At 40.3% G+C, this 23,745-nt stretch overlaps 1 protein-coding gene and 1 long non-coding RNA gene across 10 annotated transcripts in view; one reads left to right on the top strand and one right to left on the bottom strand.

Moving 5' to 3' along the window:
• Positions 1-7,539: 7,539 nt before the first annotated feature.
• On the bottom strand, positions 7,540-8,880 carry LOC309867886. Its single transcript, XR_014313375.1, has 2 exons — positions 8,792-8,880; positions 7,540-7,902 (listed from the first exon to the last, which is right to left on the bottom strand). It is a non-coding gene; the product is annotated as an uncharacterized lncRNA (long non-coding RNA).
• A 3,820-nt stretch (positions 8,881-12,700) lies between these two features.
• The window catches only part of MAP2K5 (mitogen-activated protein kinase kinase 5), a 260,586-nt gene continuing 249,541 nt past the window's right edge, over positions 12,701-23,745 (top strand). For all 9 annotated transcript variants that reach the window (XM_082737007.1, XM_082737004.1, XM_082737010.1 and 6 more), the window contains exons 1-2: positions 12,701-14,458; positions 21,027-21,075. In XM_082737007.1, coding sequence (XP_082593133.1) covers positions 14,324-14,458; positions 21,027-21,075 — 184 coding nt within the window. In that variant the 5' untranslated portion in view covers positions 12,701-14,323. The remainder of the gene's footprint in view (positions 14,459-21,026; positions 21,076-23,745) is intronic.

The following is a 23,745-nucleotide window of genomic DNA, read 5'->3' as shown; positions in this document are numbered from 1 at the left end:
TTTTTCTTTCTATGGTGTCGGGTTCTTTAAGATGAATCATTGCCCTCAAGAGGCAAAGCTTTTCATATGTTGTTACATATTGCACACTCGGTTTAGCCAGTGGGAGCTACAGATGCATGAAGCATATTCCAATTTTTTTCCTAGAATTGGGTTAAATTACAGATAAATGATGATTATAATATGTATATATTTTATAGTTAGGTGTTAGCAATTCAAATCGATTCTTTGAAGAGAAAATGGAGACGCCCACACAAAGAAGGAAGGTAGAAAAAAATCTTTTATAGGACACTGGAAAAAGAAGTAGAGGATTTTAGGATATATGTGGAGGTAATACCATTGGCAATTCCAAAACTGATGGATTTTAACTGTAATCTGAAATCTAAACTATTCAGCTGCCAGGATTTTCAGTGGGTATGTCTTAAAGCCTTTGTGCCATTTACTTGGATGAGAGGTCTAGATGTAATGTTGAAACTTCTTACTGCCTAAACATCCAATACTATACTACTTTCTAGAAAATAATAACTCTGGTTAATGTAAATGTACCAAGATGATGATATTAAGACTTACTAAGAGTTAAAATAGCATGCTGATAAAGCTGTAAGAACAATTAAGATCTAGGAAGACTCAGAAGAATAAATTTGGTGTCTCTTTATAAAAGCAATTAGCTGAAATGGTACATATCCATACACTTCTTGGCGATGGGAAATGGGCCGAAATTTTAAAGACCTGATGGCAGTTTTGTGTTAAGATTTTATTAAGCTAATTGCATTTTTGAAAGGAAAGCCATTTAAAAAAATTTATCCTTGGGGGTAGTTACAAAATACCCAAACGAATGGTAAATTTCAGAAATTTAGAGTAATTTAGGGAGAACTAAGTAGAACTATTTAATTTCTAAACCAATGAGTGTTTAAGATTTATGATCTCTCCCATAATTACAAACATACATTATATATCATTTTATGTTAATGTATTGCTGGTACTCTGCAACATTCACACATTATTGTAGCAAAATATTTTAAAAAATACAATCTAACCAGCATTTAGGTGATTGCTTCTGGCAAATCAGTTGAGAAAGTGAGTGGCAGAGACTTGAGGTGAAAATAACAGAATAAAGTAATACAAACTAACTTCGTTAAAGGTAGTTGCTTTCATTGAGCTGCAGAGAGTGAGCTGTTCTTCAAATATATGTAGTGTTCACTTGTCTAAGAGCAATTCTAACACTTTAATCAAAGAAGTACTTATGCCAATATATTTAGTCCAGAAGAACATACTTGACACTAGTTAAATGAATGGCTTACACAGAGGAGATAGTGTTACATTAAGCTTCATTAATAATAAAACTTACTATTAGCATTTTGCAAGGAAGGCTAGAACTGATTTCCCCTGTAATGGGCAAAGTTAAATAACTATAGCTCATAAGTTTTAAGTCAAATACTGCTCATTCACTGCTGCTAGTCTTGTCAATACTTGCCGTAAAGGTTTGGTCCCAGCACAAAGCTGATAAAATGGTTTTTAATTACCAGACATAAATACAGCTTTTCAGTAGAGTTGCACTTCTTTTCACACTGGCCCGTTTGATTTCTGATAATTTGTACTGCTGACTCTGCTTACCTGTTTTTCAATAGCTACAGTCAGTGTGACTTCTTATCCATATGGTGATAGGTAGTCTCCTTGGAGAAGATCTTTGACAAACTACCCTATTGATCTTTGTAATTCTCTGCTGCTTGCAGCATTAAATAGAGCCTTGATTTCTTGTCTGTGCACTTGCTGTGTAACAATTAAGCAAATGTAATATTTTCTTGTATTACATGAAAATCAATAGACCTTTTGCTCTCATGGAGTTGATCATGGTGAAGGATGAACTCAACGATGGCTAAGCATGGTTCAAATATTAAAATATCATTCCTTGGATTTATTAAGTCTTAACAGTGAAACTTTTAGTCCAAAAATGCTCCCCATTGAACAGTAATGGTTTAAGTTTTTTCTTTAAAGTTGAATACAACATGGAAGCATTGTAGCCTAATGGGGATAAAATATAAATGCTAGGGGTCAGGTGATTAATTCTATTTTTAGTGTTAGTTTTGCATTACTTTTCGACTTCAAGCTAATAACTCTACTCCTATGTGTCTTAGTTTTTTCTACCTGTAATCTGAGAACGAAACAAGAAACCTTTCTACTTTCAAATGTATGATAAATATGCTTGTAAGCAAATGTCAGTTTCATTTCAGTAAAAGCTGGTTTTGTAAAGGACTTCCTTAATGAAAGTATTTTAAAAATAAGGGAGAGGAAGAAAGGAAGAGACAAACTGAGGCATTGTACGTGTGCCTGGGTGAGAGTGGATTATGCCTGAGGTGGTAGGCAGGGTTCTGAGTTGACCCTCCCATTCTGGGTATAAGGAATATTCTTTTTTTTTTTTTTTTAATTTAATTTTTTTCAGTGTTCCGAAATTCATTGTTTATGCACCTCATCCAGGAATATTCTTAGTTGATGAAACTATCAAAAACAGCTTTTCGGGCACCTGGGTGGCTCAGTGGGTTAAGCTGCTGCCTTCAACTCAGGTCATGATCTCAGGGTCCTGAGATCGAGTCCTGCATCGGGCTCTCTGCTCAGCAGGGAGCCTGCTTCCTCCTCTCTCTCTCTCTGCCTGCCTCTCTGCCTACTTGTGATCTCTCTCTGTCAAATAAATAAATAAAATCTTTAAAAAAACACACACACAAAAAACAAAAAACAGCTTTTCTACCAATGCTTTTTTGATGGGATTTTGTCTTTTAAAAAATCCAGGCCAGGGCGCCTGGGTGGCTCAGTGAGTTAAGCCGCTGCCTTCGGCTCAGGTCATGATCTCAGGGTCCTGGGATCGAGTCCCGCATCAGGCTCTCTGCTCAGCAGGGAACCTGCTTCCTCCTCTCTCTCCGCCTGCCTCTCTGCCTACTTGTGATCTCTCTCTGTCAAATAAATAAAATAAAATAAAAAATCTTAAAAAAAAAAAATCCAGGCCAAACTTTTTTTTTTTTAATTTATTTTCAGTGTAACAGTATTCATTGTTTTTGCACCACACCCAGTGCTCCATGCAATCCGTGCCCTCTCTAATACCCACCACCTGGTTCCCCCAACCTCCCACCGCCCCACCGCCCCTTCAAACTCCTCAGATTGTTTTTCAGAGTCCAGAGTGTCTCATGGTTCACCTCCCCTTCCAATTTCCCTCAACTCCCTTCTCCTCTCTAACTCCCCTTGTCCTCCAAACTATTTTTTTTTTAAGATTTTATTTATTTATTTGACAGACGGAGGTCACAAGTAGGCAGAGAGGCAGGCAGAGAGAGAGGAGGAAGCAGGCTCCCTGAGCAGAGAGCCCAATGCGGGGCTGGATCCCAGGACCCTGGGATCATGACCCCAGCCGAAGGCAGAGGCTTTAACCCACTGAGCCACCCAGGCGCCCCTCCTCCAAACCATTTTTTAATGAAGATGAGTATTAGTATAAAATTTTACAAATCTTCTATTGATTGTTATTTCTACACAAATCAATTATCAAGTACTGGAAGAAATTTTTGGTCAAAATGTTTAGTTTCTGCTTGAACTATAAACAGCCATAAAGATACAGTAAGAACTGGGGGTATGAAAGAGGTGGCTAATAAAAAAAAAAAATCCCTAGTTTCTCAGTCCTAATGTCTTTTTCTTTTTTTTAAGATTTTATTTATTTATTTGACAGATAGGGATAACAAGTAGGCACAGAGGCAGATAGAGAGAGGAGGAAGCAGGCTCCCTGCTGAGGAGAGAGCTGAATGTGGGGCTCCATCCCAGGACCTTGAGATCATGACCTAAGCCAAAGGCAGAGGCTTTAACCCACTGAGCCACCCAGGTGCCCCAGTCCTAATGTCTTAACATAGCAAAATGACAAGTAGTTATTTCTTTTATCAAACATACTTGGTCACTGATACTTTGCTAATTGTTGACGTCAGTAAAAAATTGAAACACTTGTAATTATTAAAAACCATACATATTTCTTTTGCAATGTACATTTTATTTCTTGTCATATTTATATTCACTCAAAACTATAAGCAAGAACATCTGTAATGCTTCACGAAATAGCTCTTAATTCTGTTAAAGAATGAATGATGTTGAAATGGGTGGGGTGACATTAAGACACGGATCTTGGTTTCATTTCATTTAAAAGCTAATGCAGATAACAGAAACCTTATCCTAAAGCCAGTAGATCGGGTATCCACTTTTTTTTCAGCACTTACCGTTCAAACGATAATGATGTTTGAGGGCATCTTAATCTAAACAAGTACTTAGCATTACATCTCACCTGGGTCAACAGTCTAGGGTATCAAAGTTAAACTGTGTTACTGTAAATTAATGGAAAATGTAACTGCACTTTGCTGAAAGATCAATGTCCAATAAAGGCTGCACAATCAAATTTTGTTGCAATGATTGAGGTCTTTAATTGCCTTTCAAAGATAAGGTGGTAATCAACACAGCTTTAACTGATTTTTTTACTAGTTCAATTACATGCTAATGACTAGTGCCAAGTCAGAATCTTTAACTACTTATACTTATTAAATCTTATGTTAGTAATGAAAAATTACTTTAGCTACACGATCGATAGAACACAAATCTTAATTACTATATTTCACTTTTATACTATTTTATATGCTTGACAAATGTTTCACAAGAGTTTTCCCAACAGTAAGAAGTGTTATTAGTAGTGACCATGGTCCACAGAGTATTTTTGTAATATAAATTAGAGAAGAGTTGTTGAGAAAAATTTTTTTCTTTAAATGAAAATGTGGCTAAAATAGTTCCCACTGACACAAATTTGGCCATCCAACTACTTCTCAGAGTTCTGTTCTGCTAATTGAGAATATATTTAATACAACTGGGATAAAATAAATTCAGATTGTTTTTAGTGTGTTTCTGAAAGTTCACTTAGTTTTCTAGTAAAGAAATTGATTTTGTGTAGAGCCTGCTATAATTCTCCTATTTGGGGAAAGGATAAGTTAGTAAAGGAAATGAAAAATGAAAAAAATAACTTGGACTTCATCAAAATTAAAAACTTTTGTGCTTCCAAGGATACTATCAAGAAAATGAAAAACCAGCTGATGGCATAAGAGGAAAATATTTGCAAATCATTTATCTGATAGGGGACTTGTAGCTAGAATAATAAAGAACATTTATAACTCAAAAACATAACTGAAAAATATATTTTAACAGGTATTTCTCCAAATAAGTAATACAAATTTTTGCTGCGAAGCACATGAAAAGATGTTCAACATTAATTGTTAGGGAAACGCAAATAAAAATCACAAGGAGAGACTACTTTGTACCTCCTAGGACAGCTATAATCACAGAGACAGATGATACCAAATATTGCCAAGGATGTGGAGAAATTGGAACCCTTATATGTTATCAGTGGGAGTGTAAAATGATACAACAACTTTGGGAAAGTTTGTTCTTCAAAATATTGAGCATTAACTGACCATATGACCCAGCAATTCTATTCCTAGGTATATACTGTAGGGAATTGAAAACATATGGCCACACAAAAACTTGTACAAAAATGTTCATAGCAACATTTTTCATTCTACCTCAAAACTGATAGCCACTAATTGATGAATGAATCAATAAAATGTGGCAAATTCACACAATGGAATATTAGTCAAAAAAAGGAATGATAGGCCCGTAAACACGACAGCATTGACAAAGCTTGAAAACATCATGTTAAGTGAAAAAAGCCAGAAGTATGACCTGGTTTCATTTATACAAAATGTCCAGAACAGGCAAATCTACAGAGCCAAAGTGAATTAGTGATTGTTTAGGGATGGGGAGGTTGGGAGAAAATGGGCAGCGACTGGTCATGGGTATGGGATTTCTTTTTGGGGTGATGAAACTGTTCTAAATTGGGTTGTGGTGATGGTTGCATAACCCTGAGAACTCAAACCACTGAATGGTATATTCTAAAAGGAGGACTATGTGGCATGTAAATTACCTCTGGATGAAACTGTTAAAAAATTAGTCACAGGGAGGGGGGAAATGGGCAGTTAGTATTTAGTGTGGTATGGTTTCAATTTTGCAAGATGAACACAGGTCTGGAGACCGTTGGTACCAATGGTTGCACAATGATGTGAATGATAACCTGACTGTATCTGATACCACTGAACTGTACACTTAAAAAAGTTTAATATGGTGCAGTGCCTGGGTGGTTCAGCCGGTCAAGTGTAGGTCTTGGTTTAGGCTCAGGTCTTGATCTCCAGTCATGGGATCCAGTCCTGTGGCCGGCTCTCTTCAGCACTGGGTCTGCTTGAGATTCTCTCCCCTACCCTCTCTCTCCCTCACTGCTTCTCCCCAAGCATGCGCTCCCTCTCTCTCTCTCTCGAATAAATAAAATCTTTTTTAAAAAAATGATTAACAGTGTAAATTATGTATGATATGTATTTTACTACAAATAAAAACAATTTTTGAAATTTAGTAAAGGATTTAATGTTACTGTAATGAAATACAACTGATTGTCTGATTTCTATAGAAAGTAACGGAATTTAGAAAAATTACAGGTTAAAAGAGGTAAAACATGTTAATATCATTTTATACATTGCAGTCTAAGAATTTAAAAAATTTTAATTATGAAGCCTACTTTTAATTAAGCAGATGAAATCTCATTTGGGATCATTTTTAGTAGCATTAAGGATATACTTTTATATCTTTATTATATACTTGTATTCCAAAACTAATACAATGTTGTAGGTCAATTATTCTTCAACATAAAAATGCACACACACATGCATAAAGAGATGTGTTGTTTTAAAAAGATGTACTTGGTTTGAGATTATTTAAGATAAGACCAAAGAAAAGCATTAAAATGTTAGTAAATGAAAATATCCTGTTTTAGATCCTAGTTGCTGGGTGAAGAATATTAGCTACTACGAGTATGAGGTGTTATATAGTATTGCTTATAGCTATTTTAGTTGCACTTATATCATTTTAAATACAGTTTATGAACATTGTACTACTCCATTATATTATTAATTTATCTTCAGTGATATTTATAGTATCAATTTAAAAGCAATAAAACTTCATGAAAAGTAGCTTAAACACAAGCATTTTGATAAACAAAAGCTTCCAGATTTTAAAAGCAAATCATGGAAGCTGTACTTCTTAGGGAGGATTTGAAGTTTTTGTATTGTTGTTGATGATAGAATTATGAACCTTATAAACTCAGTATTTTTTAGTTAACCTAAATACATAAATCTATTTGAATTCATCTTATGAAAAGAGATATGTCATTAGATATATGATCATTATATGCTTTAGTGATTCATGGACCTTGTTACATACATGCTTTGTAATGTATGAATTATTTAGTAAGAAAAATCACAATAATTTTGTTGTTACTCAAAAATTTATGGGTTGGCAGAAACAATTATGCAGCCCCTGAAGCTGGAATGTTAAGGTAACATCATTAACACTACGTAGTATGATTTTTTTAGTAGTTGCTTGACATAACCTTTACTGCTTCTGCTAGAATATATCAGTAATTTTATAACAATCTGTCTGTAAACAGCACATTGAATTTATTAACCACAAAGTGATTCATTTTACTCTATTTTCATACAAGTGCGTAATTTAAAATCAGACCTAAAAAAGTTGTCTACCCAAACCCTAAAGGAAGAATAAAAAAATACAAAATGAAAATCAATATTCCAATAAATAGATTTAAAAAATTTTAAAGTTTAACTCCATTTAATAAAAGTGGATATTTCTACTTTAAAAAATGAATGTGTTTAAGAAGTGAGTGAAAATCCATAAAGATAGGAGATTATCTCATAAGCTTTCTTTACGCATGATATTAAGTTCCTTGCTGTGAGATGAAGCCAAAATTGTAGTTTCTTACGCTTTCAAATCTCCAAATACCTAAAATGAAGGAACCAAGAATTTTAAAGTTGGAATAAAAATCTAAGTAGTGTCACCTAATTTTAGATTACATTTAAAAATCACCAGTCATCCATTTATCTTCCATACACTTTTGCATTGACCACACTGAAGGCAAATTTTAGTAATTTTACTTGTCAAAAAAGCCTAATAGTTCTGAATCTACGTACGGGGTCCATTCAAGCCATAATGAAAAAAAACCCCAAAAAACAGTTTCTGTACACAGCTGGATGAGAACTACATCTTACTAATCTTTTATTTGCTGTATTTATCATATAATGAAGACTCTGTGGAATGAATGTGTGATATTCAAGACTAAAAAGAAAACATGTCTTCATCTTTAAGAGCTTCAAAAAAAGGATACATACCTGGAGATCATATGAATTATTTGCAGGAAAAGCAACAAGTTTTAAAATACCTCACATGTAATGAATTAACATACACTGTTCTATGTATACTAAAAAACAAAATGTGAGATATATTTTGTTTGTCAATATAAAGAAAATAATATAGATATGTTTAAACAATAAAAAGAGAGAAGTAATGCGGCTTAAATGATTTGTAGGAACACTAGCCTACTCTATCTAAAGGAATATGGAGGGGCGCCTGGGTGGCTCAGTCAGTTAAGCATCTGCCTTTGGCTCAGGTCATGATCTCAGAGTCCTGGGATCCAGCTCTGCATCGGGCTCTCTGCTCAGCAGGGAGTCTGCTTCTCCCTCTGTTGCCGCCCCTGCTTATGTTCTCTCTTTGTCAAATAAATAAATAAGATCTTTTTTTAAAAGTAAAGGAAAATGTATTATGTAGAAATTCCAACTAATGACATTTTAAGTTAATAAATTAATTCATTTAGAGTATCTACAATCTATAGTACCTGGCACATAGTGGTGCTCCACAAACATCTGTTGAACTGTCATTTCCACTCCTGCATGAGTGCTGGAATTGTTCCCACTGTTATTTTCTCTTCCTGCCGAAACAGGATAGAGTAGACTTTCCTGTCACACTTTTAGGGGTTTATCTGTGCTCATTTTTGTTCATGCCTTTTTACATTCTTCTGTTTAAAAACTTCTGAGCAGGGAGCCCAATGCAGGACTTGATCCCAGGACCCAGAGATCACGACCTAAGCCAAAGGCAGACACTTAACTGACTGAGCCACCCAGGCACCTGTGAAATAATTTCAGATTTATAAAAAAATTGCAAAGGTATTACAGAGTTCCTATATGTCCTCACGTAGATTTCCCTAATGTTAGCCCCTTACATAAAACTTAGTTGTTAAAACTAAGAAGTCAAAGAAGTCAACATTGTGTATTATTACTAACTGAAGTGCACAGTACACTAGTTTTTCATTATTGTTCTTTTCCTGTTTCTGGATTCCACTGAGGAATCCAGTCATCATGGCTTCTTAGTTTTCTCAGGTTTGTGACAGTGACTTTTTTGTGTGTGTGTTTCATGACTTTGATAGTTTTTCTTTAAGATTTTATTTATTTTTTTGTTTATGTATTTATTTATTTATTTGACAGAGAGAGATCACAAGTAGGCAGAGGCAGGCAGAGAGAGGGGGAAGCAGGCTCCCTGCAGAGCGGAGAGCCCGATGTGGAGCTCGATCCCAGGACCCTGAGATCAAAACCTAAGCCGAAGGCAGAGGCTTAACCCACTGAGCCACCCAGGTGCCATGAGAGTTGTTTTTTTAAAAAGGATTTTATTTATTTATTTGAGAGAAAGAGAGAGTGAGAGAGCACGAGGTGGGGGAGGGTCACAGGGAGAAGAGACTCCCCACCAACTAGGGAGGCTGACATGGGGCTCGATACTGGGTCTCAGGAATTATGACCTGAGCCAAAGGCAGACACCCAACTGACTAAGCCACCCAGGTGCCCCAAACTTGACAGTTTTAAGGGCTTGTCAGGTACTTTATAGAATGTCCCTCAATTTGGGTTTGTCTGATGTGTTTCTCATGATTAGGTTGGGTCTGAGTTTTGGGGGAAGACCATGGAGGTCAATTGCCCTTCTGACTGCCTCTTATTAGAGAGCACATGATACCAACATGACTTATTACTTGGGATGTTAAGCTTGATCACTTGGTTAGAATGGTCTCTGCTAGGTTTCTCCCCTGGAGAGTTCCTGTTTTCATCCTCTGTTCTCATCATATTCTATTATTTATTTATTTTTATTTTTTAGAGCGAGAGCGTGTGCATGTGCACATGAGGGGAATGGGAGAGAGAGAATCTTCAGCAGCCTCCACCCTCAGCACTGAGCCCAGGATGGGGCTTGATCTCATGCCTCTGAGATGATCTGAGCTGAAAGTAGGAGTGGGACGCTTAACCGACTGAGCCACCAAGGCGCTCCATGTCATATTCTTTTAAACCCAAATTGGCCCACAGTAGGCCCTGAAGGAGATAAGTGGAATTCTCAAGCAGAGGAGGGGATCAATATTTGCTATAAAATGTGTGGTTCATTCGAAGTCCGTAATGATGGTCATGGTGGCAAAACAAAGGAGTAAGTGAGGTTTAAGACAGCAAAGAAATGCACACGGAAGGTGCATTCCTATTATGCAATTCACCTTGCCTTCAAAATACTTTCATTCACTCAACAGATGTCATTAAAGTGCCTACTATGTACCAGCTACTATTTTAAGTGCTAGGGACATGGCAGCGAATATAGACACACACAGTTCCCCTCCCTCATTACCTTATAATTTATGGAGAAACAGACAAATGAGTGAAACCCGTGATATGTTAGATAGTGATCAGTGCTAGGATCTTGTATCTATGGGTGGAGTGGGTTTGGGGCTGGTTTGTAATCTCCACAGTATGTGCTAAAGGAAGGCTGCAGCTAGAAGGGGACATTTAGGTCGAGACCTACAGACTGCGCTCTTCTGGGGAGGGTGTCTATAGGCATTCAGAATGGTCCAGTGTTTGACATACTGTCACAGGCTGTCCTACAATACAGCCTCCTACAAAAGTAGGCTGTCCTGAACCCCTGGTAATAGAATCATTTACAACAAGGTTGGGAAAGCACCAAAATCTATGTAGCATATGCCCAAGCTGACTTTGAGGATTTCGTATTGTGACACCTAAAGTTCTCCTTGTCTAAAAGAGAAAAACATGTCAGCAGGGTCTATGGTGCTTCCATGTCTGCTAAGAGTGTTCGAGAAAGGGTCAAGCTTGCTTTCCTTACCAAGGAGCAGAAAATCATTGTGAAAGTGTTGAAGGCACAAGCACAGAGTCAGCTAAAAATTTTTTTTAAAAAGCTGTTCTTGGTAATAAAACAACACCAAGATCAAAAAAGATGTGCAGAATGTGAGGCAGTGAGCCACCTGGATACCAGGGCTAAGAGCAATCCACGCAGGGGGAATGGCAAATACAAAGGCCCTGAGGTGGAATGCCTGATGTGTTCAAGGAATGGTGAGGAGACTGGTATGAATGAGGGGAGTGGTAGGAGATGAGGTTTGAGGGTCCAGAAAGGGAGCAGAATGTGTAGGGACTTCAGTTTTTACCCTGCACAAGTTAGGAAGCCATCTAGAGAATTTTAACCAAAGGAGTGACTTGATCTAACCTGGGCAACTGGATTGAGAATAGAGTAGTGGCAAAGGTGGAAACAAAAGGTTAGCAGATATGTGCGATGCACGTTTGGACTGGGGTAGCAGCTGTGAAGTGGTAGGAAGCGGTCAGGTTAAGAATTCAAGATTGAGAGCAATGTAAAAGATGAAAGAAAACCTCTGTGATTTACAATAGCAAAATGTATTACCATCATTTAAAAAAATCACTTTACAAAAACAACCATAAATAACCTGCTTTAAAACTGGGCAAAGAGGGAACCCCAGGTGGTGTAGTTAAGTGTCCAACTCTTGGTTTTGGCTGGGGTCATGATCTCAGGGCTGTTTGACAGAGCCCTGTGCTGGGTTCTGTGCTCAGTACTCAGCATAGACTCTGCTTGAAATTCTCTCTCCCTTTCCCTCTGTCCCTCCTACTCATGATCTTTCTCTCTCAAACAAATAAATAATTTTTTTTTTTTTTAATGGGCAAAGAGGGGCACCTGGGTGGCTCCGTGGGTTAAGCCTCTGCCTTTGGCTCACGTCATGATCTCAGGATTCTGGGATTGAGCCCCGAATCGGGTTCTCTGCTCAGCAGGGAGCCTGCTTCCTCCTCTCTCTCTGCCTGCCTCTCTGTCTACTTGTGATCACTGTCTGTCAAATAAATAATTAAAAAATCTTTTTTAAAAAATGGGCAAATGAATTAAATAGATAGTTCCCCAAAGAAGATATATAAGTGGCCAACAGGCATATGAGAAGATGCTCAGCATCTCTAATGACTAGGGAAATGCACATTGAAACTCCAGGGAGATACCACCTAACATCCAAAAGGACAGCTAACATCAAAAATACAGAAAATAACAAGTGTTGGTGAAGATGTGGAGGTATTGGGACCTTCGTGCACTGCTGGTGGGAGTGTAAAATGGTGCAGTCATTGTGGAAAACAGTATGGTGGTTCCTTAAAACATTAAAAAGGGAATTACTATAGGACCAGCATTGACACTTCTGGGTATATACCTATCCAGAAAAATTCAAAGTACAAATTGAGTTGGTTTTCCCCCATAGTACTATGAATTAAAAAGCCGTTTAACAAATGATAGGTTCATAGAAAATCTCTAGTTTCATGGTCTATTTTCTCAAAGAACAGGAAATGAACTTTCAATGAAAGGTACAAGGGGCCTTCTGCACACTGTTTACTTTTCAGGGGACTAAGGGCAATTACAGAATATCAGAATATCTGGAGCATCTGATTAAGTGAATTTCTACCTAAGTTATTAATCTACAATAACTAAAAAGAGAGAATGTATCTCCTACACGTACTTTCAAGTTAAATATAAAAGAAAGGCAGAGAAAAATACGCACAACATTTTTGGTATTATACTGAAATTAATCAACATTTAAGTTATTTGTCCTCTCGAGTGAATAAACTATCTGAGCGTTAGGGGGAAAATGTCACTCCTCTTCCACTGAATTTATACAATTCAGCACCCAAAGTAAAGCGGCATGTGCACCGTCATTAGCCGATTACGGACCAACCTACAGGTTGCAATTTGTAAACAAACTTTTATTTAGGCACCATAGATCACCACAATTGTGCACTTTAAAATCTGAGAACAGGCATTTAAAAACAACCCAGGGTTATTGCTACTGCCTGAGATATCACCGATTGCTTAAACATTGCCACCGAGTTGAAAATACATGGACGAGACTATTTTCAGCAACGACTTATTAAGAGGACATGATGCCACTCCTGCAGCTGATCCCTGACAGTTTAATTCTTGGCGGATTTTTTTTTTTTTTTAACTGTTGCTTTTGTACAGAGAGCTGTTTGCTATTTCAGGGTAATTGTGGGGTTTAAAAGAAAGGAATTCATACACTCTTTGCTAATGTGAGAGGAAAATGACCTTCTGCATCTGCGGCGTGGAAGAAGGAAGAGAAAGAGAGAACCACTTTTTGAGTTCTTGCTGATTTGGTGCCATTAACGAGGGTCGGAAAAGGCAAGGAGCTTCACTCGATCGCCGGGGCCGGACACAAGGCGACAGAAGTCTCCGCGTGGGGAAGCCCTGAGGACCCTCATCCTCCTCCCTGCACTTTGCGCGCACTCACTCCTCCGTCCAGCCCGCCGGGTCGTGGGGGCGGGGCTGGCCGGGAGCTGCCCTCTTCCAACATGGCGCCGCGGGAGGCGGGTCCCTCTCGCCCGTTCCCGGGTTCCGGTGCCGCGCGTTTTGGTTCCGGAGTAACAGTGCCCTCGCCGCGCCTTCCTGCTCCTCCTCCTCCTCCTGCCGCCACCGCTACCGCCGCAGCAGGAACGTTCGGCCTGCGGCGGCCCGGGTTGAGCCCGTGCGCACGGCGCCCTCTGACTCGGGGTGGGGAACAGGACTCGCTCTCCCGTCCTCTGGCGGAAGGCCCTCCCTCAGCTCTCGCGTGCTCTGGGGGCCCTGGGGGTTCCTTCCAAGCAGCCCCCGACGGAGTCCCTTCCAGTCGGGGACCCTCCACTCTCCACTAAGGAGGAGTGGACACCTGCCGCTCTGCCTCCCTAAAACGGGGTCGTGCCCTCACACCCACACAGAGGGCAGAGAGCTTCACGATCCCGTTTCGCCCAGTTTTCCAATCCAGAACCTTCTGATCTCCGCTAGGTTCTAAGGGCCCCTGCCTCCTGCCCCGTCCACGCTCATAGGGAGGCAGCCCCCGACCCCAGACAGCCTGGGTCTGGCTCGGTCCCTGCAGGCTCCTTCCAGATCACTCCTTCTCTCTACTCCCCCGCCCACGACCCTCTGTGTTCTTTCCCTCGCTCCCCTTGTCACCTCTTGGAGCTCTTGCTTAATCTGGATCCAGTGGGTACCTCCTGCCCCAGGATGTGAGCCCCTGTAACCTGTAATGCTGTGGCTGGCCCTTGGCCCCTTCCATGCCATGGAGAACCAGGTGCTGGTGATTCGTATCAAGATTCCAAATAGTGGCGCGGTGGACTGGACAGTGCACTCCGGGCCGCAGTTACTCTTCAGGGATGTGCTGGTGAGTGGTAATCTCAGTCTTCAAATCTCATTGAGGAGGGCGCAGGGATTTGTGGGGGTAGATAGCGCCCTAACCACTGAATCTGAGTCTGGTGGCCCGAGCTAGTGAATTCAGGTGGGCATTGCTGGCCTCCTGTGAGGGCAGTTTTATTGCTTCAGTGACAGGCATTGATTAATTGCATGGACTGAAATCTGGCAATTGTGCTGGGCCCTGGGGAAATAGAGATGAATCAGATTGAACCCCTGCCCTCAAGGAGCTCAACAGCCTGGACTGGGACATACACACAGAAGCAACCAAGTGGATGCAGAAAGCTGAGTCTGGAAGTTTTTTCCCCAAGTGTTTCTCGGAATGTCCCTGGCCAGATTCCAGCCATGCCTTTCTACTGAGTTCCCTGAACTTGGTGACTACTGGGGAAAGGGAAACTAGGCAGCTTGAATTTACCATGTTTCAGCAAACCTAAGGTGTCATTGGTTTTAAGATACTATTTTAGGTATCACTCAGAAAAAAAATACTGCCCGTTAAACTGACCCGCTACACGTAAGAGAGTATTTGCCCAGTTTCAGAGATGCTAACATTGGGGGAAAGGGTGTGTCTTGGAATCAATGCAGTATCATTACTCTTACACGATATTTGAATGGATTGCAAAGGAAGTCATGGGTTGTGAGAACAGAGTGTAACCTTGGCAGTAGCCTTTTGAAACCTCTTACCTTTTTTGAGATAGTTACTAGGGAGTAGTTAGGCAGAATGGCTTTTCCTGTGTTGTTTGTGAGTGGGAGAGTCAGTACCACAACTCAGATTTCCTTACTTAGTAATTTTTTTCCACATGCTGCACTGCCATTTCTCATCTTTTAGCACACATTTGAGATAGCCAGAGTGCACTGTGCCCATTTTATATATTGAGTAATTGAGGCATGAAAAGCCAAACCTAACCCAGAAACATGTGGCAGGTACCAGATCTATGGTGCAGCTTACCTGCAAGGTAAGATGGGGTGGAGCAGAGGTTCCTGGGAGGAGGGAGATCTCTGATGTGATTTTTTTTTTTTTCATAGTCATTGGTGACTCAATCAAAATTTGATTCCTATCCCTACATTTTGAATTCTGGATTTCCTGACCACCCAGAACATCACAGATTTTCAGGTGTCTGGGCCAGGAGTCCCAAAGCTGGTATGAGCCAGCAACTTCCAGTCTTGTACACCAAATGTTGGCCTTCTCTTTGCTTCTGGAATTCACACACTCACATGTTTATAGATTTCCTCCCTTATGACAAGGCCCAAACTTTTTAGCATGGTCCTCTAGGCCCTCTAGGCCTACCTGGACCAGCTCCATCTCCACTACACCCCTGGGAGCATCACGTGCTCCAGGAACACAGATCTAACCTTGAGTTCGCCCAGGCTGTCTGCACTCCACCCCTTTCTTCAGCTGGCCAACTCCTACCTGTCGTTCAGAGCCCAGCTTCACTTTTCCTCTACCTTAATCTTGGCTATGTGTCCATCCTCTGTGTTCGCACAGCTTCGTTCCAGCAAAGGTCACGGGTTTTGTCACAGTTTTGTCTATCTCTTCCACTAAAATGGTAAACTTCTGGAGGAGATGGATGTTTCTGTCTCCTCTCTGTTTCTGGAGCTTTTTAGCATCCCAAAATATTTGTTCAAATATTTCAAAGGGAGTGTCAAAGGAGATGTGTGCAGTTATGGTTTTGTGGGCCAGTCTACTAGGGTTTGAATCTAGAAACATGTAGTCCCACTAACTAGCCAAGTCACTGTCTCTTTTAGCCTCAGTTTCCTTACTTGTAAAATAGGGACGATTGCTATCCTCAAGACTTGGAAAGATTAAGTGAGATCGTGCCTGTGATTAGAAAGATGTGAGCTTTCTTTCACTTTCCTCTTTTGAAATAACAGAAGGTATTATTTAAAATAGAATGGTGCGGGGCACCTGGGTGGCTCAGTGGGTTAAAGTCTCTGCCTTCGGCTCAGGTCATGATCCTGGAGTCCTGGGATCGAGCGCCTCACTGGGCTCTCTGCTCTGCGGGGATCCTGCTTCCCCCTTTCTTTCTGCCTGCCTCTCTGCCTACTTGTAATCTCTGTCTATCAAATAAATAAATAACCTTAAAAAAAATAGAATGGTGCAATGTTTAAAAACCCAAACTCTGGGCCAAATTCCCTGGGTTTAAATTGCAAGCCTTACCAGACTCACCTGGGGCAAGTGTCTCAGTTCTTCATGTGTTTAAAAAAAAAAAAAAAAAAAAAAGTGGAGGGCAAAGGATAAAAATAGTGGCCATCTGACAGAGTAGAAGGACTACTGGAGTTGATATACATAAAGCACTTAGAACAATATGGAATTTAGTAAGTGCTTTTATAAGTATTGTTGTTAAAATATAAGGGACAGGCTGGGTGGCTCAGTGGGTTGAGCCACTGCCTTCGGCTCCGGTCATGATCTCGGGGCCCTGGGATTGAGTCCCGCATCGGGCTCTCTGCTCAGCAGGGTGTCTGCTTCCCCCCTCTCTCTGTGTGCCTCTCTGCCTACTTGTGATCTCTGTCTGTCAAATAAATTAATAAAATCTTTAAAAATATATATATATAAGGGACAGGGCCTGAGTCTTTTGCTTCTCAAGCATCTCTCAATGATTCCTTGGCTCCAGGCTGACAGACCTTAAAATAAACTTTGCACAAACAGTCCCACCATCTAGAGCTCAGAGTGTCATGTGCATTCATGCGTGCGTGTGTGCAGGTAAGCCCAGGAGGAGCATGCTTTCTCAGGAAGGCTTGATGAAGGGCTCTTAGCAATGTGTGCTGTGCTCTCTCTTGTGCTCCTGAGAGAGGCTCTGTGAACTGCATGCCCAGATCCTGGTGGACACCTGTGATCTCTTCTCTAGGGTCATCTTATCTCTTCCTCAAGAAATGGGCAAAAAACCAACAGATATCTCAGCATCTTTGGCTTAGACCCTTAAAATTTAAAGCCCAGTGAAATCTGGAAGCATCCCCTTTATCTAATGTAACGCTTTACTCCAGTTTTCAAATGAAGGAGCATGAACCCCAGAGGGGGAAAATACTAAAGCCACACAGCTTGTTTTGGGCTGCACCAGCTGCAGAAGCCAGAAGCAGCCCGTGGTCCCCGAGTCATTTGTACCTGAGCATGTTTTGGACGTGGGGTTGTGGTTGAGGGCTCTTGTCACAGCTCCATCAAGCAGCTGGGAGACCTTTGAGAAGTCATGCCACTTCTCTGGGGCTTTGTCCTGCATCTGAATAATTAGGGGCTGGCTGCAGTGTGAAGTAGGCCTATTGGTCTCCAAGGGCAGAGACATTTGGTGATCTGTTTTTCAGCTTTCTGTGTTCTGTTTCTTGTAGAGACAGCCCCCAGTTTTGGTAAGATTGTGCAGGAGATCACAACTAGGCAGTGGGAGGAGAGAATGATTTTCTAAATCCTCTTGCTGTTTGAACCCTGTCTCCTAAGTCCCAGTTCAGATTTCCCCTCATCTGTGAAATTTTTCTCTAAATTGAACCTTTGATTTTTTTCCTGCCTCCTGAGTTAGCAAATATTTGACTATTTATGTCTTTTGTTTGGCTCTTATCATACTGTGAGTGCCCTGTTTTGTTACTCTTTTAGGTTTGTCTTTATCTCTGTGACCACACCAGCATCTTCCTGAATCTTACTCTTCTGTAGCCTACAGTTTGTGTGATCTTTTTAGTCCAGGCATGTTGTAGATGCTTAATTATATTTTTGATCCATCACATAGTTGATGGATTTATTAAAAGCACAGAGAAGAAAAGGATCAAGAAATGATCACCAGGGGCGCCTGGGTGGCTCAGTGGGTTAAGCCTCTGCCTTTGGCTCAGGTCATGATCTCAGGGTCCTGGGATCGAGTCCCGCATCGGACTCTCTGCTCAGCAGGGAGCCTGCTTCCCTCTCTCTCTCTGCCTGCCTCTCTGCCTACTTGTGATTTCTCTCTGTCAAATAAATAAATGGAAAATCTTAAAAAAAAAAAAAGAAAAAGAAAAAGAAATGATCACCATAGGGACGCCTGGGTGGCTCAGGGGGTTAAGCCTCTGCCTTTGGCTCAGGTCATGATCTCAGGGTCCTGGGATCGTGTCCCACATTGGGTTCTCTGCTGGGCAGGGAGCCTGCTTACTCCTCTCTCTCTGCCTGCTTATGATCTCTCTCTGTTAAATAAATAAATAAAATCTTAAAAAAAAAAAAGAAAAATGATCAACATTAAGATATTTAAACTTAAGTTTTGAAAATTTCTTTAGGTAAATGTTATGTTGAGACTTAAGATGGGTTTTTTTTGGGGGGGGGGATAAGTAACTTAAAATGTAACTGGAAAATATACATAAAATTTTGAAATGAGTCCTGCTTAGAAATGACCAGTAGGTATTACCTAATTTTGAAGCTTTTTAGCCCTTTGGCATCATAAGCCCCACTTTATTTGCTTTAATAAAACAAGGTGGTTGGTTGTGTTCACATGATTCTCATGATTCTCTCAAGCAAATTTGCTTTTTCTTTCTCCTTTTCCCCACATTAGGTGTAAAAGCTGTGGGGCTCCTTATTTATGTTGATGGGTAAAGGACACCATTGCTGCCAGGCGAGGTTTTCAGCTAGTTATTAGAAATTTGCTGTTCGATGGGCTCTGCTATTCATAAGTAGAAAGTATCCTGAATTAGTCTGCTGTTACTATTGCATTCACGTCTCCAGATTGAGATGATCAGAGTTCCCTTGAAGTAACCAGAGGTAACCTCAACTTGGAGCATAAGGGGTGGAGTCCCCCAGCTTGTGTTTAACGACACTACCAGCTAGCAAAGGCCCTCAGTAAATGCTGTGGAAGGAGGATGTAAGTGAATGAGTGACCGTCCACCAGTCCTTGGGTGCTGAAATTTAGGGTTTCGTTGTGAGGTAGGTTTTGTAACGTTCCAGTAATAGTGACTTGTTATATTTAACAGACACTCATGTAGCACTTCCCCTGTGCTAGACACTCTTCTAAGCATTTATAGATATGAACTCATTTAGTCCGTGAGGTATGTACAATTACAATCTCAGTTTACACAGAAGAAAAGGGAGGCACAGAGAGACTCAGTCAGTCTGTTAGTGAATGGCAGAGCCACGGTCCAGCCACTTTGGCTCTGGTCCACATACTCAAGCTTTATGCTAGCTGCCTGTAATCTTTATCCCATACTTGCTCTACAGTTTCCATTTACTCATCAATAAATACTTTCTACCTATAAGTGTGCAGACTCTCTTTAACACTAATATTTTTTAGAAATACTTCCTCAGCGTTGATGTTTCATTGGCTAAGACTAGAGGCAGAAGGAAAAAAAATTCATCTCCTTTTGCTCTAATGAGCGAGGACTGCCTCAGATAGTTCTCTTTGATCAATTTTATATGCACAGATTTATTTTTCAGGGAAAAAAAAGGCACCGTAGAGGCGAGGCTATTATGCAAATTTCCACTGCAGCAAAAGCTTCTGAAGAACTGCCTTTAGAAGGAAGTTGCAGCCGCCACTCTGCTCAGTGCCCCGCTTGGAAGGGCTGTGGGCTCCCTGCTGAGAACTACTGCAGGCGGTTTTGTCAGCCAGCTGCCTGGTGCCAGTTCCTGGCAGAGCCCAGGAGGGACGTTGTGGCAGGGCTCCCCAAGAGCGGTGAGGTTTGCTGACCATTGGGGTTAGGCTGGACGTAATGGAGGGTCACTTTTCCCAGAACTGGCTATTTCTTGAAGATGTTCCATGCCTCTTTAACTAAGCTGTCTCTGTAGACTGATTTTCAAGATTGCAGCTTTATGCGTTCATTTAAACATTGACATCAGATTATGTACCTTAGACAAAATATTTTTGTAGACTAGATTCACTCTATTCCGGTGTCATTAAATGTATGTTTTCCAGTGCGTAAGAGTATAGGTTGATAAAAATTGTTTGTATCACATGTGGCGTTATAGGTTAATATCATCATTGGAATAATACATCACGGAAACTTATTTTTCTTAATTCTTTGCACAATGAATACGAGGCGAGAGGTTGCTAGTTACATATCAGAAACTACATTTGTTGTCTTCAGTGCGCTACTTTAACATGTTTATTATTTAAGTTAATTCTTGCATTACCCCTGTGAGTATTACTAGACCCATATTGGAAGATAATCAAATAGAGACTCAGAGAGGTTAAGTTATTTGTTAGCAGTCACACAGCTAGTTGAGTACAGAGCTGAGATTCAAACCCAGGCTAGTCTGACTCCTAAACACCTTTCTATTGGTAGTATATTCCACAGCTTTCCAAGAACAAACTGTGTGTGCACAGTTTTAAATGCACAAATAGTGTGTATACGCTGTAGAATCAAGCGTGAAAGATTATGATATTAATACAGAGTAGATTTGGTAAAGAACTGCCTCCCCCCAACCCACCCTTAAATAGAGATGTAAACTCTGGGCTTATATTGCTGGGCTAAGTGTGATTGTGAACTAATGTTTTTATTGTTTATGCCAACATTTCAAAAATCTTTTTCAGGTTCTCATATTTCCTCTAGGATTTGCCACATGTTAGCAATAAAGAAGATGGCTAATTGTGTTTCTTTATTCTTTCTTTGTTTAGGATGTGATAGGCCAGGTTCTGCCTGAAGCAACAACCACAGCATTTGAATGTAAGTCTGGCTCGTATACTTTCTTGACTGTTTCTTTCTGCAGTAATTTTTCAAAGGGTTTATGGGTTGCATGACTTTAGAAACTGACAAAAACCGATTATTTATGATCATCATATGGTACATTTAAATATTTATAAATTAATGCAAGTTTAATGATGATACTGAACTGAGTAATATTTTCTTATTTAATCATATCTTGGGTGTGCATATTTCTATAATATAGCTTTAATTACCAACATGACCTTTATCTGCTCTTGCTCCTCACTGTAATAATATTGTGGGATAAAATGAAACGTGTAAACTACCTGTAGGCCAGTGATTCTTGATTAAGATTGTAATCCATTGCTGCTTTAAAACAGCAACAGAATAGAGCTTTTAGGTGAGCATTGCTTGGAATGATTCTGTTTCAGTGGGGCTTGGCCTGGCTGGTAAATGATGACAGGAGCCCTTCAGATCTTGAATCCCTCTACCTTACTACCCATCCCCGCCCCACAGTTGGCTTGGAGGATTGGGAAGGGCAGGGTGGATTAGAAAACTAGTTTTGACATGAGCCAGGTCATTGCAGGGGGTGTTAGATTCTGGGGTGTTAGATGAGAGTTTAGTTTATGGAAAGGGGCTCTGGTGTAGAGAGGGATACGGTAGGATTTTTAGCTGTGGTTCCCATCTTTTCTTTTGAAGGTGAGGGCCACTTCTCCGTGAGAAGATGTATGATTTCTCCATATTATGGCATACTTGTTGTTCTTGGTTTTTAGCAGATGGCTAATGACAGTGAGTATAGTGTCCTCTCTTTCGGTACTTACTACCGAAATATAAAATGAGCAAAACCTTGGTTTCAGCAGCTTCACATCTAGGAAGCTGTTCAGCAGAAATACTTGCCCCTGTGTTGAATACCCTTCAAACAAACTATCCTTGTGCAATTTTTTAAAAAAATTTTTAAAAAGATTTTATTTTTGTATTTGACAGACAGAAATCACAAGTAGGCAGAGAGGCAGGCAGAGAGAGAGGAGGAAGCAGGCTCCCTGCTGAGCAGAGAGCCTGATGCAGGGCTCCATCCCAGGACCCTGGAATCATGACCCAAGCCGAAGGCAGAGGCTTAACTCACTGAGCCACCTAGGTGCCCCTGTGTGATTATTTTTAAGGAGAAAATTAGAGGAAAGCTAAATGCCTAGAATAGTGGATTAATAAGTTACCCATTATCTGAAGCAGCAACCAACTGAACAGCAGCTAAAGAGAATGAGTTAGGATTTTATGCATTAGCCTGAAAAAATTTCCACGATATTTTGTTGAATAAACAAATAGTATGTTATGGTATGAGCCCATTTGGTAAAATAGCTAATCCCTCCACCTCCCTGCTTCTTGTCTGTATTGAGAGACAAGGATCTGAAGAGCGTCCGCCCACAGTGCCTTGCAGTGGTTTCCCCTGGAGCGTGGACTTGAGGGTTAGAATGGGGAATGGTTGGCCAAATGAGCACACTTTTTCCTTTCTGTATTTCTTTATTATTTGAATATTTTCAACCATCATTCCGTGTATTTAAAAGTCACTTGTGTAGAACTCTTAAAATAATCAGTATTTTATTAACCACCCTGGACTCTATTTACTGTTGAAAAATGGTACATGTATCTGAAGTCCATATTAGTGTTGCAAGCTTTTCAGACCCTTTTTTTTTTTTTATTAAAGATTTTATTTATTATTTATTTGACAGAGAGAGATCACAAGTAGGCAGAGAGGCAGGCAGAGAGAGAGGAGGAAGCAGGCTCCCTGCTGAGCAGAGAGCCCGATGCGGGACTCGATCCCAAGACCCTGAGATCATGACCTGAGCCGAAGGCAGCGGCTTAACCCACTGAGCCGCCCAGGCGCCCCAGACCCTTTTTAATAAGTCTCTGGTGGCGCCAAGGGTTTCATGGACAGGCTGATAGTAAACATCTGTCCCTGTTGCCAGGTGCTGTGCTAAGAACATTCCATGGTTATCTCATTTAATTTAACCTTCACAAGATCCCCATGAAGTACTTTGAAGGACTAGTTTTTATTTTTTTTAATTTAGTTTTATTTTATTTAAATTAAGTTAGTTAACATATAGAGTCTTACTAGTTTTAGAGATAGAGTTCAGTGATATGTCAGTTGTATGGAACACCCAGTGCTCATTCCATCCAGTGCCCTCCGTCATGCCTGTCACCCAGTTATCCCGTTCCCCTGCCTCCCTCCTCTCCAGCAGCCCTCAGTTTATTTCCTATGATTAAGAGTCTCATGTTGTTATTAGCTCCATTTTAGTTGAGGAAAAGGCATCTCCGCTAAGTAGCTTGCTCACATGTTGAGTGGTGAGGTGAACTTTCTCATGTGGACTCCAGAGCATATATACACTCTCAGCCACTTTTGATAGTTGTTCTGTGTGTTGTAATCTTTCTTGAAGTCCCTTACTCTGATTGTTCATAAGTGTAGCAGAAAAGAAGTGTGTTAAGTATTGTTTACATGACTTATGGGTTTATATGACTTGGAAGTTTACATGGCTTATGGAACAACTCTTGAAAAAATAAAGCTTTAATCAAAGAAATATTTAGGGTAATATAATTAATACTGAAAAGTATATTTAACATTAAGAGAAAAAATATTTAAATTTCTACGTTTAAGTTCTTAGAGATGTTGCTTCTTCTTTACTGAAAGGAGGGTAACAG

The sequence above is a fragment of the Mustela nivalis genome (assembly GCF_964662115.1).
Source record: "Mustela nivalis genome assembly, chromosome: 6".
In the NCBI taxonomy this organism is placed as follows: Eukaryota; Metazoa; Chordata; class Mammalia; order Carnivora; family Mustelidae; genus Mustela; species Mustela nivalis.
Note: the sequence above shows the minus strand (reverse complement) of the source record. Positions and strands in the feature narration are given on the sequence as shown.